Source organism: Pseudophryne corroboree, chromosome 3, assembly GCF_028390025.1.
Source record: "Pseudophryne corroboree isolate aPseCor3 chromosome 3, aPseCor3.hap2, whole genome shotgun sequence".
In the NCBI taxonomy this organism is placed as follows: domain Eukaryota; kingdom Metazoa; phylum Chordata; class Amphibia; order Anura; family Myobatrachidae; genus Pseudophryne; species Pseudophryne corroboree.
In genome coordinates, this window is record NC_086446.1 from 178437194 (window position 1) to 178457825 (window position 20632).

The following is a 20632-nucleotide window of genomic DNA, read 5'->3' on the forward strand; positions in this document are numbered from 1 at the left end:
CCAAGCCTCAGTTAGATTTTTGTGCCCGGCCGAGAAGGGTGCAATCTAGGTGGCTCTCCTAAAGAGCTGCTTAGAAAAGTTTAGCTTAGGTTTTTTATTTTACAGTGAGTCTTGCTGGCAACAGGATCACTGCAACGAGGGACTTAGGGGAGAAGAAGTGAACTCACCTGCGTGCAGGATGGATTGGCTTCTTTGGCTACTGGACATTAGCTCCAGAGGGACGATCACAGGTACAGCCTGGATGGTCACCGGAGCCTCGCCGCCGGCCCCCTTGCAGATGCTGAAACAAGAAGAAGGTCCAGAATCGGCGGCATGAAGACTCCTCAGTCTTCTTAAGGTAGCGCACAGCACTGCAGCTGTGCGCCATTTCCTCTCAGCACACTTCACACGGCAGTCACTGAGGGTGCAGGGCGCTGGGAGGGGGGCGCCCTGGGAGGCAATGAAAACCTATTTTTGGCTAAAAATACCTCACATATAGCCTCCGGGGGCTATATGGAGATATTTAACCCCTGCCAGAATCCGTTAAGAGCGGGAGACGAGGCCGCCGAAAAAGGAGCGGGGCCTATCTCCTCAGCACACAGCGCCATTTTCCCTCACAGAAAGGCTGGAGGGAAGGCTCCCAGGCTCTCCCCTGCACTGCACTACAGAAACAGGGTTAAAACAGAGAGGGGGGGCACTAATTTGGCGTTAGAAATATATAAAAAAGATGCTATAAGGGAAAACACTTATATAAGGTTGTCCCTATATAATTATAGCGTTTTTGGTGTGTGCTGGCAAACTCTCCCTCTGTCTCTCCAAAGGGCTAGTAGGTCCTGTCCTCTATCAGAGCATTCCCTGTGTGTGTGCTGTGTGTCGGTACGTGTGTGTCGACATGTATGAGGACGATGTTGGTGAGGAGGCGGAGCAATTGCCTGTAATGGTGATGTCACTCTCTAGGGAGTCGACACCGGAATGGATGGCTTATTTAGGGAATTACGTGATAATGTCAACACGCGCCAAGGTCGGTTGACGACATGAGACGGCCGACAAACAATTAGTACCGGTCCAGACGTCTCAAAAACACCGTCAGGGGTTTTAAAACGCCCGTTTACTTTAGTCGGTCGACACAGACACAGACAGGGACACTGAATCCAGTGTCGACGGTGAATAAACAAACGTATTCCTTATTAGGGCCACACGTTAAGGGCAATGAAGGAGGTGTTACATATTTCTGATACTACAAGTACCACAAAAGAGGGTATTATGTGGGATGTGAAAAAACTACCGTAGTTTTTCCTGAATCAGATAAATTAAATGAAGGGTGTGATGATGCGTGGGTTCCCCCCGATAGAAAATATGGGCGGTATACCCTTTCCCGCCAGAAGTTAGGGCGCGTTGGGAAACACCCCTTAGGGTGGATAAGGCGCTCACACGCTTATCAGAACAAGTGGCGGTACCGTCTATAGATAGGGCCGTCCTCAAGGAGCCAGCTGACAGGAGGCTGGAAAATATCATAAAAAGTATATACACACATACTGGTGTTATACTGCGACCAGCGATCGCCTCAGCCTGGATGTGCAGAGCTGGGGTGGCTTGGTCGGATTCCCTGACTAAAAATATTGATACCCTTGACAGGGACAGTATTTTATTGACTATAGAGCATTTAAGGATGCATTTCTATATATGCGAGATGCACAGAGGGATATTTGCACTCTGGCATCAAGAGTAAGTGCGATGTCCATATCTGCCAGAAGATGTTTATGGACACGACAGTGGTCAGGTGATGCAGATTCCAAACGGCACAAAGGTGTATTGCCGTATAAAGGAAGAGGAGTTATTTGGGGTCGGTCCATCGGACCTGGTGGCCACGGCAACTGCTGGAAAATCCACCGTTTTTACCCTAAGTCACATCTCTGCAGAAAAAGACACCGTCTTTTCAGCTTCAGTCCTTTCGTCCCTATAAGAGTCATATCTGCCCAGGGATAGAGGAAAGGGAAGAAGACTGCAGCAGGCAGCCCATTCCCAGGAACAGAAGCGTTCCACCGCTTCTGACAAGCTCTCAGCATGACGCTGAGACCGTACAGGACCCCTGGATCCTACAAGTAGTATCCCAGGGGTACAGATTGGAATGTCGAGACGTTTCCCCTGCGCAGGCTCCTGAAGTCTGCTTTACCAAGGTCTCCCTCCGACAAGGAGGCAGTATGGGAAACAATTCACGAGCTGTATTCCCAGCAGGTGATAATTAAATTACCCCTCCTACAACAAGAAAAGGGGTATTATTCCACACTATATTGTGGTACTGAAGCCAGAAGGCTAGGTGAGACCTATTCTAAATCTAAAAAAATTTGAACACTTACAAAGGTTCAAATCAAGATGGAGTCACTCAGAGCAGTGATAACGAACCGGGAAGAAGGGGACTATATGGTGTCCCGAGACATCAGGGATGCTTACCTCCATGTCCCAAATTTGCCCTTATCACTAAGGGTACCTCAGGTTCGTGGTACAGAACTGTCACTATCAGTTTCAGACGCTGCCGTTTGGATTGTCCACGGCACCCCGGGTCTTTACCAAGGTAATGGCCGAAATGATGGTTCTTCTTCGAAGAAAAGGCGTCTTAATTATCCCTTACTTGGACGATCTCCTGATAAGGGCAAAGTCCAGGGAACAGTTGGAGGTCGGAGTAGCACTATCTCGGATACTGTTACAACAGCAGGGGTGGATTCTAAATATTCCAAAATCGCAGCTGATCCCGACAACAAGTCTCCTGTGCTTAGGGATGATTCTGGACACAGTCCAGAAAAAGGTGTTTCTCCCGGAAGAGAAAGCCAGGGAGTTATCCGAGCTAGTCAGGAACCTCCTAAAATCAGTGCATCATTGCACAAGGGCCATGGTAAAAAAATGGTGACTTCCTTCGAAGCAATTCCAGTCGGCAGATTTCATGCAAGAACTTTTCAGTGGGATCTGCTGGACAAATGGTCCGGATCGCATCTTCAGATGCATCAGCGGATAACCCTATATCCAAGGACAAGGGTGTCTCTCCTGTGGTGGTTACAGAGTGCTCATCTTCTAGAGGGCCGCAGATTCGGCATTCAGTTTTGGATGTTGGTGACCACGGAGGCCAGCCCGAGAGGCTGGGGAGCAGTCACACAAGGAAAAAATTTCCAGGGAGTGTGATCAAGTCTGGAGACTTTTCTCCACATAAATATAGCTAAGGGTAAATTTATAATGCTCTACGCTTAGCAAGACCTCTGCTTCAAGGTCAGCCGGTATTGATCCAGTGGGATAAAACATCACGGCAGTCGCCCACGTAAATAGACAGGGCGGCACAAGAAGCAGGAGGGCAGTGGCAAAAACTGCAAGGACTTTTCGCTGGGCGGAAAATCATGTGATAGCACTGTCAGCAGTGTTTCATTCCGGGAATGGAAACTGGGAAGCAGACTTCCTCAGTAGGCACGACCTCCACCCGGCAGAGTGGGAACTTCATGGGGAAGTTTTCCACATGATTGTAAACCGTTGGGAATTACCAAAGGTGGACATGATGGCGTCCCGTCTGAACAAAAAACGGGACAGGTATTGCGCCAGGTTAAGAGACCCTCAGGCAATAGCTGTGGACGTTCTGGTAACACCGTGGGTGTACCAGTCGGTGTATGTGTTCCATCCTCTGCTTTTCATACCTAAGGTACTGAGAATTATAAGACGTAGAGGAGTAAGAACTATACTCATGGCTCCGGATTGGCCAAGAAGGACTTGGTACCCGGAACTTCAAGAGATGCTCACAGAGGACTTATGGCCTCTGCCGCTAAGAAGGGACTTGTTTCAGCAAGTACCATGTCTGTTCCAAGACTTACCGCAGCTGCGTTTGACGGCATGGCGGTGGAACGCCGGATCCTAAGGGAAAAGGCATTCAGGAAGAGGTCATTCCTACCCTGGTCAAAGCCAGAAAGGAGGTGACCGCACAACATTATCACCACATGTGGCGAAAATATGTTGCGTGGTGGTGAGGCCAGGAAGGCCCCACGAAGAAATTTCAACTCGGTCGATTCCTGCATTTCCTGCAAACAGGAGTGTCTATGGGCCTCAAATTGGGGTCCATTAAGGTTCAAATTTCGGCCCTGTCGATTTTTCTTCCAGAAAGAATTGGCTTCAGTTCCTGAAGTCCAGAAGTTTGTCAAGGGAGTATTGCATATACAACCCCCTTTTGTGCCTCCAGTGGCACTGTGGGATCTCAACGTAGTTCTGGGATTCCTCAAAACACATTGGTTTAAAACCAGTCAAATCTGTGGATTTGAAGCATCTCACATGAAAAGTGAACATGCTCTTGGACCTGGCCTGGACCAGGCGAGTGTCAAATTGGTGGTTTTTTTCTCAAAAAAGCCCATATCTGTTTGTCCATTCGGACAGGGCAGAGCTGCGGACTCGTCCCCAGTTCTCTCCCTAAGGTGGTGTCAGTGTTTCACCTGAACCAGCTTATTGTGGTGTCTTGCGCCTACTAGGGACTTGGAGGACTCCAAGTTGCTAGATGTGGTCAGGGCCCTGAAAATATAGGTTCCAGGACGGCTGGAGTCAGGAAAACTGACTTGCTGTTATCCTGTATGCACCCAACAAACTGGGTGCTCTTGCTTCTAAGCAGACTTTTGCTAGTTGGATGTGTAATACAATTCAGCTTGCACATTCTGTGGCAGGCCTGCCACAGCCAAAATATGTAAATGCCCATTCCACAAGGAAGGTGGGCTCATCTTGGGCGGCTGCCCGAGGGGTCTCGGCTTTACAACTTTGCCGAGCGGCTATTTAGTCAGGGGCAAACACGTTTGTAAAATCCTACAAATTTGATACCCTGGCTAAGGAGGACCTGGAGTTCTCTCATTCGGTGCTGCAGAGTCATCCGCACTCTCCCGCCCGTTTGGGAGCTTTGGTATAATCCCCATGGTCCTTTCAGGAACCCCAGCATCCACTAGGACGATAGAGAAAATAAGAATTTACTTACCGATAATTCTATTTCTCGGAGTCCGTAGTGGATGCTGGGCGCCCATCCCAAGTGCGGATTATCTGCATTACTTGTACATAGTTACAAAAATCGGGTTATTATTTGTTGTGAGCCATCTTTTCAGAGGCGCCGCTGTTATCATACTGTTAACTGGGTTCAGATCACAGGTTGTACAGTGTGATTGGTGTGGCTGGTATGAGTCTTACCCGGGATTCATAAATCCTTCCTTATTGTGTACGCTCGTCCGGGCACAGTATCCTAACTGAGGCTTGGAGGAGGGTCATAGGGGGAGGAGCCAGTGCACACCACCTGATCCTAAAGCTTTACTTTTTGTGCCCTGTCTCCTGCGGAGCCGCTATTCCCCATGGTCCTTTCAGGAACCCCAGCATCCACTACGGACTCCGAGAAATAGAATTATCGGTAAGTAAATTCTTATTTTTTATCTCTAACCTTGGAGGTCATTCCGAGTCGTTCGCTCGGAAAATTTATTCGCATCGCAGCGTTTTTCCGCTTAGTGCGCATGCGCAATGTCCGCACTGCGACTGCGCCAAGTAAATTTGCTATGAAGTTTGGATTTTTACTCACGGCTTTTTCTTCGCTCAGGCGATCGTAGTGTGATTGACAGGAAATGGGTGTTACTGGGCGGAAACAGGCCGTTTTATGGGCGTGTGGGAAAAAACGCTACCGTTTCCGGAAAAAACGCGGGAGTGGCTGGAGAAACGGAGGAGTGTCTGGGCGAACGCTGGGTGTGTTTGTGACGTCAAACCAGGAACGATAAGCACTGAACTGATCGCAGATGCCGAGTAAGTCTGAAGCTACTCTGAAACTGCTACGAGATGTGTAATCGCAATATTGCGAATCTTTCGTTCGCAATTTTAAGAAGCTAAGATTCACTCCCAGTAGGCGGCGGCTTAGCGTGTGCAATACTGCTAAAATCGCCTTGCGAGCGAACAACTCGGAATGAGGGCCCTTATTTGATCCTTATTTCTTTGTAAGGATATCCTTATGTCTATCCCATGCATGTTTAAATTGCTCTACTGTCTTACTCTCTACCACCTCTGATGGGAGGCTATTCCACTTGTCCACTACCCTTTCTGTGAAATAATTTTTCCGCAAATTTCCCCTGAACCTCCCCCTCTCCAGTCTCAGTGCATGTCCTTGTGTCCTATTGCTTCTCTTCATTTGGAGAATGTTTCCCTCCTGGACTTTGTTAAAACCCTTGATATATTTGAAAGTTTCTATCATGTCCCCCCTTTCCCTTCTCTGCTCCAAACTATACATATTGAGATTTCTTAGTCTTTCTGGGTATGTTTTGTGATGTAGGCCATGCACCATTTTAGTTGCCCTCCTTTGTACAGTTTCTAATGTATTAATATCCTTTTGAAGATATGGCCTCCAGAACTGAATACAGTATTCTAGATGAGGCCGTACCAATGACCTATACAGTGGCATTATTACTTCTTTCTTTCTGCTGCTGATTCCTCTCCCAATGCAACCAAGCATCTGACTAGCCTTCCTCATTGCCTTGTTACATTGCTTACCTGCCTTTAAGTCATCTGAAATAGTGACTCCTAGATCCCTTTCCTCCTCAGTAGTTTCCAGTATAGTGCCATTAATACTGTATTTAGCTTTAGGATTTTTGAGACCTAAGTGCATGATTTTGCATTTTTTGGCATTAAACTGTAATTGCCAGACTCTTGACCATTCCTCTAGTCTACCTAGATCCTCAATCATTTGTTTTACCCCACCTGGTGTGTCTACCCTGTTGCATACCTTTGTGTCATCTGCAAAAAGGCATACTTTCCCTTTAATGCCATTTGCAATGTCACCAATAAAGATATTAAAAAGCACTGGTCCAAGTACAGATCCCTGGGGTACTCCACTGGTAACATTTCCCTCCTGTGAATGCACTCCATTTACCACAACTCTCTGTGTTCTATCCTTCAACCAAGATCTTATCCATTCAATAATCCTAATATCCAATCCCAAACTTTCAAGTTTATTTAGCAGTCTGCGATGTGGAACTGTGTCAAAAGCCTTACTAAAGTCTAGATAAGCTATATCCATGGCTCCACCTTTATCCATCACTTTAGTCACACAATCAAAAAAGTCAATAAGATTTGTTTGACATGATGAAGGAGGAAATACACCAGGAATCTTTAACTTCAACAAAACTGTAAGGAAAAATAATGGTGAATGAATAGGAAATGTTACCATTATACATGAGAATATCAATGTTTGGGTTTAGTTGCTCTTTTATGTAACTTATTGCTTTTTATACTAATGGGGTATATCTTCATCTAGGGTCTATGACTCATACATCACCCCAGTATGGAAAAACATTTCCTTACACAGGTTCCACAGACCAGGCACAGAATCACACAAAAAGGTAAGATGTTGACAATGCTAAATTCCTTGTCGTGTAAACAACCCTTATGAAGCTAAGAACACTGTACGCTGTTTATTTAAGAAATACCGTAATGATACGCTATTTGCGTAACGATCGCTCAGCCGTAGGCGAGACGCTCAAGCGTCACGTTCGCTCACGGCCCAGTGATCACAGGACACGTTATTGGTTATGTCTAGGGGAAAGATTCGCTGTAACGTAGCGTACGCTAGAGACCACGAGGAGGTCACCAGCGATGCAGACGCTCACAACACTATACCTTTATGTTAAACCTTATACCGATGAAATACACTGAATACCTTAATGTGAGTACAGGGTGTAAGTGCAACCTTGTGGAACCTGACTATCTACAAAGCTGCATGAGCGTCACCGACGCTCAAATGAACACTTATCACTATAGGAAATACACAGATACTGGTTTAGGTTTCCAAGGCCTATTAACTGTATTATGTCTAATATACTTGTAAAAGGGGATAACAGTACATATGATACACTACAATATAACAGAGACTTCCTAACCACAGAACTAAACAATAAATACAAAAAAGAAAATACTACACTGACCTAAATGCAATACGATACAATACTATAATACTATAAGGTATTTAAGAGAAAAAGAGGAGAGAGAGAGATAGAGAGAGAGAGAGAGAGAGAGAGAGAGAGAGAGAGAGATTGGCTCGCAGAAAGACAATGATTATGGAGAGAACTTACGCACAAAGGGTATGATCGCCAGCGCCTCGATATCCAGCTCCCGATTATCAGCAGATAACCGTTGATGAGAGAGTGAGAGCTGGATGTGGTCGGCCTGCCTATTTATGCTCCACACACAATGCAATCTCCTGGTCCTACAATCCCATTGTCCATTGGCCGAAGGAATTCGGCCCTGCATCATAACAAAAGGTCATAGGGTGATTCATACAGGTGGGCTGTGACGATTTCCAACAGCTCAGGTGGGTGGGAAACTGGGTTTCCCGCCGCATACCTGAGTATGTGCAAATCATAGAAATGGACATAAACTTCTTATGTCCATAACTATTCGCACGAGCGATTAATACGCTCCAAACCAACACCGGAATATTGCTAATTAAATACTCTTCCGATGGGTACCAAACACTGCTGTATGATTCCTGTTAAACCCTTCGTACGATGCAAAGAGGGATTCCTCAGCTCTGGGACATTATACTTTAACCAAACTTACAGAAACTATCAAAGGGATCATGATCTATAAACTACATTAATTGTGAACATTTGTAACTAATGAGTCGCACGCTACGATCACATAAACTCTACCGTAAATGCGCATACTGCGCGTGCGAGTGCACGCTATTGCGGGTATGCGCTTCCACGGGAGAGCGTACGCATGCGCAGCACGGACCAGTGTGCGGTGCAAATATGGCAACGTGCATTGAGACATTTTTCTGACTTTGACAGTCCACCCTTTGGCAGTCAATAATAACTGCCACAAAATATTTAAGGAGAAAAATGTAAGTCAGGGGTTAATTGATTTCCATGGTTGGGTAGGGGAGGAGAGAGGAGAAGGTGTGAAGAGGGTATGACCTAGTGAGAAAGCAGGAGCATGTGTGTATGAGTCCATGTTTGGAGGGTCATGTATCATCGTGCCGTACGTGTAGTAAATCAAGCTTCGAGGTATTGCGAAGTATACATTTGAATTCCTTCTTATCCTGTGGTACAGGTCTGTGGATGGGCTGTCAAACTTTACCGAGCTCATTTCGGCTTTCAGTTGTAACAAAATGGGGATGCACATTTTAGTTGATGATACATGAATGGGGGAGGTATGTGGTTGCTGATATCTGTGCCTGTATTCCCTATCGTCTATGTGTGTCGTTACCTGAGGGTTGTAGAGATGAAGATAAAGAACACTTACGAAAAATGCAATAATATTCTATGTCAGGGAAATGTACATTCGTCGATTGAGGTCTTGATTGGTGTCAGTTGATTGGAGTCTTCTTCTTTGTGCTTTTGCTCATAAATCGTGAGTAAAGCATACAACGTCCATGGATTTACAAAAAATGTTGGGCTAGCGTGATTTTAAAGTTCCTAGGGAAACTGGGGTACCCATGGCATTGTCCATCAAAATCTTGTTTATCAGGTCGTCTGCTCTTCTTCTTTCCATCTTTCCGTTGTCGGCCCCTTGGCTCATCAAATCCTTCGTCTACGTGGGTCTTTGTACCTCGGAGGAAAACATAGAAATGGGTGAAAGACGGACCGTATACTCATTACATCATTACGTCATGGTTTCTAGCATTGGGTCATAAATCAAATCCAGGTTAATTACAGTTTCCTCACTCCTCAAGCTCATCACTTTTGTACTTTGTTTGCACCTTATTAAAGCCTGCCCGCATCTAAATATCAATCCAAACGATATAACGACACCCAAAATACATAGGAGAAACTTTCCAACATCCATTATGACTCCTTGAGCCCAGTCTCCTAAACCGGAGAACCAATTTCGCGGGTTCAACCATGACACCCAACCAGTCAGCTCATTACCTACAGCAGCAAGGGTGAGATTGTGTTTTCGACGAAATTCCCACTTTAATTGCAGAATATCGTCCATCTTTTGGTCTATGACCTCTATCGGATCCTCGGTGCTATTTGTGATATACGTGCAACACTTTATGCCGTACTGTGTTGCCAATGTAACACAATATCCGCCTGTTACTGCTGTAAGATAATTAAGAACCATCCTATGCTGAACTAGTTCTGTTTTGTAAGCTTGAAGTTCTCTTCCAGTGTATCTAAACGTGTCATCATACATTTCAGTGATATTATCTAACAAATTGGCGAGTGCGGAAATGTATCTATAATTCATCACACCTCGAGCGGTGCGAGTGAAATCTAACGCTACCAGAACCTGAATCCCGGTGGATTCATGGATAAGATCAGAGGCCGGATGCTCTAACCTTTCTGACAGTTGTCTTTTAACAAGGTGCTCGTAGTGAGTGTGAGTATAAGGAGTTTGGGCACCACGGTGTATGTCCTTCATTTTGTCATGTGTAACAGTCATTACTTCAGGCAATACTTTTCCAATATAACACAATCCTTCAGAGTTTGGGGCAAGCCACTTGTACGCCTTTCTCCCACATATGAAATATGCACCATCGGGGAGAACATAGGGGACGGAGAAGGACATGACCATGTTACAAACCTTCCAGGTGAAATCTCCTGACCCTAATTCTTCCATCTGCCTAATGCACGTATCGGTTTGTACGATATGTGCACAGTATCCTGGTGATACCTCTCCAACTTTAGTAATCCTATTTCCTAAGGTATATCGATACCGGAAAGATTTTCCTCTACTGGCTATGTGGCGTACGAGCTCTGTATCTGTAGGCATTCTATCTGCTCTGTGTGAAAAGGTCATGGTAAGGTTGCTCCATGACACTTCCCAATTTCCCGGTTTTCTAGGATTGGAGATGTTGAAACATAAGAGGGACCTATCCACATGGTACTGGTGGAGCTTCAAACTAGGAGGGCTGGAGATGTTAAACCTCCGGTCCACCGGTCTCCCACCCTTTAGCTCAAGTACCTCCCCTACCGTTAAAGGAAATGGTACTAGCCCTGATTTGCTGTGACCCTGAGGTACTTGAGAGCATACCCAACAATCTGTTTGGTCTGATACGTTACCCACTAAGGAGTGATTGTCACTCAATGGATGCCGGTCCATATGGATATTAAACCTAGATTGGCATTTCTTTGTTACAGAGCCTACAGATACAACTTTCTTTTTGAACTAACATTACTTCACAGTTGTTTACAAATAACATGGTTGTTAGATCGTGCCCGGTACTCGCCTTTGCTTGGTGATTGGGTTGCTATTGGAAATTTACACCTCCGTCTCAGTCATCAGGACCTTTCTGGATCCTTTCTCGACCTCACTGGTACTCTCACCGAAACAGACTGCTTTGGTCAACATCATGGTTAACGGGAAAAATCCATATCACAGTCTCTTGGGGCAAGTCCATCTTACAGGAGGAGAAAAGAAGAAATTTGTAAATGGGGTATAGAAAAATCAGTTTGAGGGGGAGAGAACTCGTTACGATAATAAGTTCTCTCGTCTTGTTGTTCTTCTTGTTCTGCTGTCCTCTCAAAGGTGTTGTCTCTCAGTCTTCAAAACGATCATTCTTGTGATGCAATATTCCTTCCCAACCGACGATCTTTCTGTAAGGAGCAAAAATCTGGCATTACCATTGGTCCAACTGAGGGGTGACATAGCATCTTTAAACCATGGAAACATGAGTGAGAAGAGAGAGAAAATAAAAAAACAAAAGAGATAGAGAACAATTCATGTGCATATATACCTTACATAACCCGACAATAACCACCAATAAGAGAAGAGAAACAAAGCATTTTTTAAACATTGTAAGAAAACATTGTTAGCATTAGAAAAACATTGTCAGACTATCAGGCTGTCGTATCTACGTGTCTAATGGTCTCCTTGAGCAGTCCCTCCCCACCAGCACTTGCATTATTCCACTGTCTGTATCTGGCCAGAATACATTGTGGTGGTTAGGTCATGCTGGGGTTTGGTAGACTTCTACAAGGACCAAGCGAATATGCAATGTTTGAATTCTTACCAATAATCGTCAGAGATGGGGATAGAGAGTGAGACAAGAGGAAAACATTTTTCACAAATACATTTACAACGTTTAACCTGGTCATTCCTGTGTCTTCAGTGAATGACCTCTCACTTCATTAACCGTTACCTCAGGCTTGCCTCCATTCCTAACAATCACCTTTCCTGCCTATGTGTTATGGGTGTGGCCCAAAATTCTTCCTATATGATCCCTGCTTGTAATTTGGTGTGTTATATTCATGCTTATTTTCATGTCTAGGGGGTCTAACTTTATGTGGGTTATTACAGTTACTGGCATAATGCCCTTCTCTTCTACAATGGTAACAAATCCTGGGCTCCCTCCAAGTGTCAGTGAAATGGGGTCTTGGCTGATTTGATGCCTCCTCAAACGCTCGGATGCTCATCATCATCAATCGTTTCCCCTGTACTTCCCTGGTTCCTTGGATTTTATGATTATGGTGTTGTCTTTCTCGTGATCTACAATCTCTTGCAATGTGTCCCTTTCTATGACAATGGTAACAGACTACCATATCTGGATTTCTCGCAGGGGTGTGGGGCTTTTGTTGGGGTGGTCTTGTGGTTTGGGCCTGTATTTTTGCTGCCATTAACTTATCTCTTTGTGACTCTCTGTATCTGGTGATATTCTGATCCTGATTGATGACGGCCTCTCTTAGTGCAGTCACCGAGATATCTCTCCAGTTTGGGTTGGTGGTCTGTACCCTTGTTTTTAATTCATCTTTTAAACCATTCATTAATACCTTAACCGCTATTCCTCTATGTTGTGCATTTGTCTTAATGTCTGTGATCCCAGTGTTTCCAGCCATTATTTGCAGTGCTCGATTGAAATAATTAGAAACATTTTCCCTTTCGTTTTGCCTTATGGAGAAAATTTCATTCCACTTGACAGCAGCTGGGAAATATATTCCTAACTGTCGGTTAATCTGCTTAATACATTTCTGATTGTGTTCCTCCGTACAAGGTACCTCTGTGTTTAATTTACAATCAGCAATGAACTTTTCAGGGTCAACCCTAGAGGGCAAACATGCCCTCAGCACTGTCCGCCACTCTTTGTTGGTGGGTTCTGTGGCGTTTCCTAGTTCTTTTATAAACCTTTGACATTTGGCTAGATTTTTCCTAGGATCAGGAAATTCAGACATAATTGATCTCAATTCGGTCCGGGACAAGAGACAGCGCATTGCACTGTCCTTGACGGGAATGATTCCCTGGTCGTCAGTCTTCCCATTGGGGACTGAGATCGCCCTGGCCAGATCGAGCTCAGTTACATCATCTTGTGTTGGTCTTACAATATGGGGTACATTTGTTTGTGCGTGATATGAAACATTGTACGTACCTGTGGACACGACCTCACCTGACCCTCCGTTAGGGGGTTCGATTATTGCCTTTACCAATTTGGTCGTGTCCACCTGGATGGCTTCTGTGATGGTTGCTGGAAGAGGTGCTGACATCGTTCTGGGCTCACTGTCTTGTTTGTATTCCTGAGGGAGGTTTGACATGGGGGGCAACTTGCACAGGTTAATAGTTGTACATTCAACAGTATTACAATAATCATAGTTACATTTATTACACTTATTCTTATAATCTATATTACAGTTGCTAAGAGCGTTTTTATTGTTCCACTTTTGTGCTTTTCTCTCCGCAATCAACTCCTCTCCTGATGCCATGTCTCTCCTCTCAAGATAAGAGTCAGAAGAGTCAATAGACTCTCTTTGTAATTCACTTTCCTGTTGCCATAACTGTAAATATTCATAATGTTTATTTTGTCTCTTCGTTGGTTCAACGAGACTTATCCTCCTCCTTAAATTTTGTAACACCTCTGGACTGAAGCTACCTATTCTTGGGAACTTGTCCCTGTCTTGTACAGTCATGCTCTCCCATTCATCACATAAACTTCAGCGTGATTTCCATATTTCTTACACATCACATATCGTGCCGACCCGATGGATCGGTTCTCAGAATCAACCTGAACCTGGGTTGATCGCCCCCTACCGGAACAAATGGCCCCCATAATCTGCAGGCGTTGCTTATTCCTCCTTGAATATCAAGGCTTTCAGCGAAACCTTACAAACAAACCAAGATGTCCTTGGGCAGGCCGGCGGTGGTGGTTTATCAAGTACCCCACTTACTTCTCGCCCACGTTGGCCTATGCCGCAATCACTGTAAACCAGAGCTGTGGTACCCAACCCAGGGCCCCTGTGAACCTTTACTTACTGGGGCGTGCTGGACCTACCAGTCCCCAGCAAGTATCGGTTGTTGGATAGTTCCTGAGTGACCAGCGAACTTCCCTTCCCAAAAAAATAAAAAATTACACAAATCACGTCAGAATGTACAAATAGCGTTTGTGACCACTTTACTCTAATGGTATTTAGGTCAGATTACTAACTACTGCACACAATTACGTGTGGTCCAATCGTTCAGTACACGAGCACTACTTGTCATGTACTGAAAGATCAATGGAATCGATGTTTCCGGCCGCGATTCCTTCAGCAAGAGCTTATGGCCTATATGGGTTCTGCACCAACACCCCAGGCGTTGTGCCACTGGACTTTTATAGCGGACCTTTTACCTTACGACCTCCTGGTCTTGTTCCTTATGACCTCCTGGTCTTGTTACCTTATGGTCCGCTATACTCTAATGCTCAAATATTATTTAACCAGGGATGCCTCCCTGGCCACCGTATATGTCACTTACACGTATGTTCCTTGACGAGTACCCGACTTTCCTTTTGGTTCCACCTTAAAGTTATATAAACTTTTGTATACAAAACACACTCACTCAACACATGTACACTTTGTTTCTATATCTATTTCTGCGCAGAAATTGTCTTCAGGCCAAAAGTGTTACCAATTAGGAGCAGGATCTGTTAAACTAAATTTCAGATTTTCCAAAAAATAGATTTGCGTTATTTACCGCGTCGCGTTATCTACCGCTGTGCGTTACTTATCGCTTTTGCGCTAATTATCGCTTTGCGCTAATTATCGCTTTGCGCTAATTCAACTTTTCGTGACTTGGGCTACGTGGGCGTAACCAGACGCTACGTTGCGTAGTGAACGCTGCGTGCGTCTGCCTTTTGGATTGCGTACGCTAGTCTTTGTTAGCGACACGTGTACGCAATGCAAAGGATCCACCGTAACACAATATATTTATTTATCAATGTAGGTGATCCCTGATCATCTACCGCAATCCACACTGCCTGCCTTGTATCTCAGACAAACCGTGTGTTTGTTCTATACTTTAACTATTACCTCTAAAATAACAGCAAATCTCTTTTTTAGCACTTTCTATCAACTATAAAAAATTGGCAAACAGGAATAGTGATATACGAAAATGAAACAGAAATGCAGATAAATGTATGCGTACGCAAGACAAAAGAAAAATAAACAGTTTTAAAAGACACAAGCGTTTTGTTCTTACTTCCGGTTACCGGATTCCTTCAGCACTCTTTACCTAAGCGAAGCAGACGCTTATCCCGTCAGCAACTGCGAGACAACCTCCCACCCTTTTGCTGGGGGATAACGTCTGCTGATCTACCTAGTGCAGATGTGAAAAGGACCGGACGAGCCCGCAATTGACAATGCTAAATTCCTTGTCGTGTAAACAACCCTTATGAAGCTAAGAACACTGTACGCTGTTTATTTAAGAAATACCGTAATGATACGCTATTTGCGTAACGATCGCTCAGCCGTAGGCGAGACGCTCAAGCGTCACGTTCGCTCACGGCCCAGTGATCACAGGACACGTTATTGGTTATGTCTAGGGGAAAGATTCGCTGTAACGTAGCGTACGCTAGAGACCACGAGGAGGTCACCAGCGATGCAGACGCTCACAACACTATACCTTTATGTTAAACCTTATACCGATGAAATACACTGAATACCTTAATGTGAGTACAGGGTGTAAGTGCAACCTTGTGGAACCTGACTATCTACAAAGCTGCATGAGCGTCACCGACGCTCAAATGAACACTTATCACTATAGGAAATACACAGATACTGGTTTAGGTTTCCAAGGCCTATTAACTGTATTATGTCTAATATACTTGTAAAAGGGGATAACAGTACATATGATACACTACAATATAACAGAGACTTCCTAACCACAGAACTAAACAATAAATACAAAAAAGAAAATACTACACTGACCTAAATGCAATACGATACAATACTATAATACTATAAGGTATTTAAGAGAAAAAGAGGAGAGAGAGAGATAGAGAGAGAGAGAGAGAGAGAGATTGGCTCGCAGAAAGACAATGATTATGGAGAGAACTTACGCACAAAGGGTATGATCGCCAGCGCCTCGATATCCAGCTCCCGATTATCAGCAGATAACCGTTGATGAGAGAGTGAGAGCTGGATGTGGTCGGCCTGCCTATTTATGCTCCACACACAATGCAATCTCCTGGTCCTACAATCCCATTGTCCATTGGCCGAAGGAATTCGGCCCTGCATCATAACAAAAGGTCATAGGGTGATTCATACAGGTGGGCTGTGACGATTTCCAACAGCTCAGGTGGGTGGGAAACTGGGTTTCCCGCCGCATACCTGAGTATGTGCAAATCATAGAAATGGACATAAACTTCTTATGTCCATAACTATTCGCACGAGCGATTAATACGCTCCAAACCAACACCGGAATATTGCTAATTAAATACTCTTCCGATGGGTACCAAACACTGCTGTATGATTCCTGTTAAACCCTTCGTACGATGCAAAGAGGGATTCCTCAGCTCTGGGACATTATACTTTAACCAAACTTACAGAAACTATCAAAGGGATCATGATCTATAAACTACATTAATTGTGAACATTTGTAACTAATGAGTCGCACGCTACGATCACATAAACTCTACCGTAAATGCGCATACTGCGCGTGCGAGTGCACGCTATTGCGGGTATGCGCTTCCACGGGAGAGCGTACGCATGCGCAGCACGGACCAGTGTGCGGTGCAAATATGGCAACGTGCATTGAGACATTTTTCTGACTTTGACAATGTAATTACAATTTAGCTACAAATGCTAACAACCTTAAATATCTATATATTAATACGACTTTTATGAGTGACATATTTCTCTGATGCCGTTGTCTGAGCAGGGCACATCATATACTAAATTTAAGGTCTTGGTCCGTAGATTTGCATAATTGGTTGCTTGTTTCGGATTTAGGTGGCAAAACGTCTGCCTGCCTGGAACATGTGACCTGCATGGGTGGTCTGGAAACTGTGATAGTTATTTGTAGGCACCCTGTAAGCAGGAATCTTTAGAAAACCTTAACTCCTAAGGGAGTGAAAGGGGGTAAAATGTTCCACCCGGCAAACCTTTACCCAGTTGAAGCTAGGTATTCTATATTAGTGTAATCATAAGTATAGATGAGATGGGAGTGCCGCTCATCTCTTTGTATATACAGCGGGTGCACCTGCACGAGAAGGCACCGGGCATTACTTTGTCTAAGATTGGAGTGCCGATTACGAGGACGTCTATATATATATATATATATATATATATATATATATATATATATATATATATCTATCATTAGTCCACTGCACATATACAAATACACACTGAGTACTGGGTCCCGGTCCTTCTGTACTGTGTGAGTGGCTTTGGTAAGACTGGGTACTGGGTCCCGGTCCCTCTGTACTGTGTGAGTGGCTTTGGTTAGACTGGGTACTTGGTCCGGTCCCTCTGTACTGTGTGAGTGGCTTTGGTTAGACTGAGTACTGGGTCTCGGTCCTTCTGTATGGTCTATGCACACAGAGAGGATTCGACACTGACATCAACAGGATTTTATTGATGTCCACCACGTGCAGTGATTGCTCGACACATGTTCCAGACATGTATGATATAGCCAAAGTTTTCACCAATTAGACCAAATGGGGCACTCACCAATTCGTATAGTAGAACAAAAGGTTTATTAACACATCAATATATCCTTAAGTTTCGACCCCTAAGGGTCATTATCATGACAATCGCTGGAGGACATCTGTACAGCATACAGGCAGCAGGTAAACCTGCTGCCTGCATGCTGTACTGATACCCTCCAGTGCTGGAACTGGTGGTTCTGGATGCTGTGCTGAGAACTGCGTTATTGTAGCTGTCACCGGTGGTTCAGGACGCTGTGCTTGGAACAGTGGTACTGTGGCTGGACACTAGGCTGGAACTGGTGGTTTTGGTCCCTGTGCTGGGAACAGCGGTACAGTGGCTGGACACCAGGGGGTAAATTTACTAATATGGGAGTTCTATTTAAGATGAGATGTTGCCCATAGCAACCAATCAGATTGCAGGTATTATCTTATAGAAGGTGCTAGATAAATGAGAAGTCGAATCTGATAGGTTGCTATGGGCAACAACCCATCTTAAATAGAACTCCCGTCTTAGTAAGTTTACCCCAGGCTGGAACCAGTGGTTCTATACACTGTTCTGGGAACAGCGATACTGCGGTTGGACACCGGGCTGGAACTGGTGGTTCTTAACACTGGGATAGAAACAGTGGTTTTGGGGCTGGAACAATGAATCACTGTGGAGGACCCAATAAAAGCACACTGGGGCACACAGGACATCTACTCATGCTGAGAGCAATGAGAGACATTGCACTGGCAACCTGCCAGCACTTCAGGAAGTCCTTTTTGTAGGGACTGCAGGCAGCGGATTTACTTGAGACCCTTAGGGAACCAGGAACTACATTTCTATTGGCAATGCAGTGGTCAGCTGACTTGCTGGAAGATGGCTGCTCCCTTAGTCCGGGGCTGGCGGAAATTCCCGCGTGGAAGATGCCAGGACCGGCCACACAGACTGAACTCAGAAGCCGGTGGGGAGATGGAGTACCCTTAGAAGCTTCAGCAGAGACCAGCAGCCAGCAGACTCCCAGCACGCCACGGAGGAGACCCAACAGCACCTGGACAGGCAAGTGGCGGGGTCTGCAGCTTACAGTAGGTCTCCAGTGCGAGCTGTGATGCCTAGAAATAGATAGATACCAAGCAATATCATTTGTACAATATAATAACAGATCTTATTCTGGAATAGTCCAGAAACCAAAGAGAGATATTTATAAAAGCGGCATACATAAAGGAAATTACTATTGGGAATTCTACATATTTAAGAACTAGTAATGTCCATGACTTTAAATAAAAATGTAATACTCAAATGTGAATGGAACATTCTCCTATCTATGTGAATGGAACATCCTCCTATATATGGCTTTTACATTGCTGTAATTTCTTACTGGTGTCAACGTTGCATTAAAGGGTTAAGAGCTTCAGATGAAAAGGCAAAATTCTTCTGTTTTGGTAAAGTGACCCTTTTGTGCAGAAGGTGCATGCTCCAAGGGCTCAATATATAATGCATTGCAGACTTTTCACTGCCTGGGTTCATACTCCCATCAGATACAGGAAACGGAGGTCAGTGGCTCCAATATTTCTTTGCTTTTCCTTCTTACTTTCCCATGGGCAGCGGTCTTTCTATTCAGTGAGACTATACATTTTTCTCTATTGCTCTAACTCTCAGTCGCTCTCAGTGCATACACCTGGAAAGTCATGTAATACATATAACAGAATAACCAACAATTTTGTACGACACATCAGCATGTTTTCCAAATGGATTTTTTTTAAAAAGTGTATTTTATTGGTTCCCAAACTTTTGAATCACGTGACCCTAGAAGAGTAGCAAACATTTTTTCACGGCTCCACTAGGCCAAAAGTGGCTGATTCATAAATTTATATTAATTTGTGTAAATAATAATATCCCTCATTTTATTATGAAGCATATGCAGCCTGTGCTCCGCAGATTATATACACATTGTGACCTGCTGTGACAATGGGCCTAATTCAGAGATGTGCGCAGTGCTGCTTATCGGACGACTGCACGTGTGTTTTGGTTTCACTGTGCATGGTACCTTTGTGGCATCGCAGCTGGGAGCAGGGGCTCTGTCATGCTGAGGGTGTAGCATTAGCTTTTTATGGCCTGTGCGGTGTGTGGGAGGGGCAAGCACAGGATCCCGTCCCCCCACCGGCGTGCAGTATATATAAGGCAGTTGAGACGATTATCTGCCTCCTCACCCGCATAATCTGCAGCCCCAATGCTGACCTCTTCTCCTCCTGGTCACCGCACTGCTCACTCCACACATGGTCTCGCCCCTTTCTGCTGTACTGACTCACCTTCTCTTCCCTACCGATAAGTGGCCACACGTGTCCCTAGTGTCTCCACTCTGAGTGCTGCGGGAGTCTTGTGGTTCCTACATCTGTTTTCTGGTTACCTCTGCTACATGTTGCCGAGTCCCGGGATGGCAAGTTACCTGGGTTTGCAGCATAGTATATAGAGGAGGGGATGCAGAATATGCGGCATGTGGTGGAAGCAGTATATGGAGGAGGGATGTGCCCTGTATATAAGGGCACTATATGGAGGGGTATGAGGGTGCAGTGTTTATATAGGGGCTGTTTATGGTGGGGGGAGCAGTGTACATAGGGCGTGTGTGTGTGTGTGTGTGTGTGTATGTCCCTCCAGTGGCTGCCGGTGGCGCCACAGTGGTGAGGAGCAGCGTTAGATTAATGTAACCGTATGTGGAAATCAAACAAAAGGATAGAAAATCCAGTCCATTTTGAATATGAAATGTTGGGGTGGTATTCATGTGACCGGTAGTCAGCAGACCG

General features: G+C 44.8%; 1 protein-coding gene across 7 annotated transcripts in view; it reads left to right on the forward strand.

Moving 5' to 3' along the window:
• LOC135055046 (sperm flagellar protein 1-like) overlaps positions 1 to 20632 on the forward strand; it is a 134207-nt gene that overhangs the window by 22630 nt on the left and 90945 nt on the right. For all 7 annotated transcript variants that reach the window (XR_010243627.1, XR_010243631.1, XR_010243628.1 and 4 more), the window contains one exon: positions 7268 to 7352. Coding sequence is in view for 1 of the 7 variants with exons in the window: in XM_063958635.1 (XP_063814705.1) it covers positions 7268 to 7352 (85 nt within the window). In the remaining 6 variants the exon portion in view is untranslated. The remainder of the gene's footprint in view (positions 1 to 7267; positions 7353 to 20632) is intronic.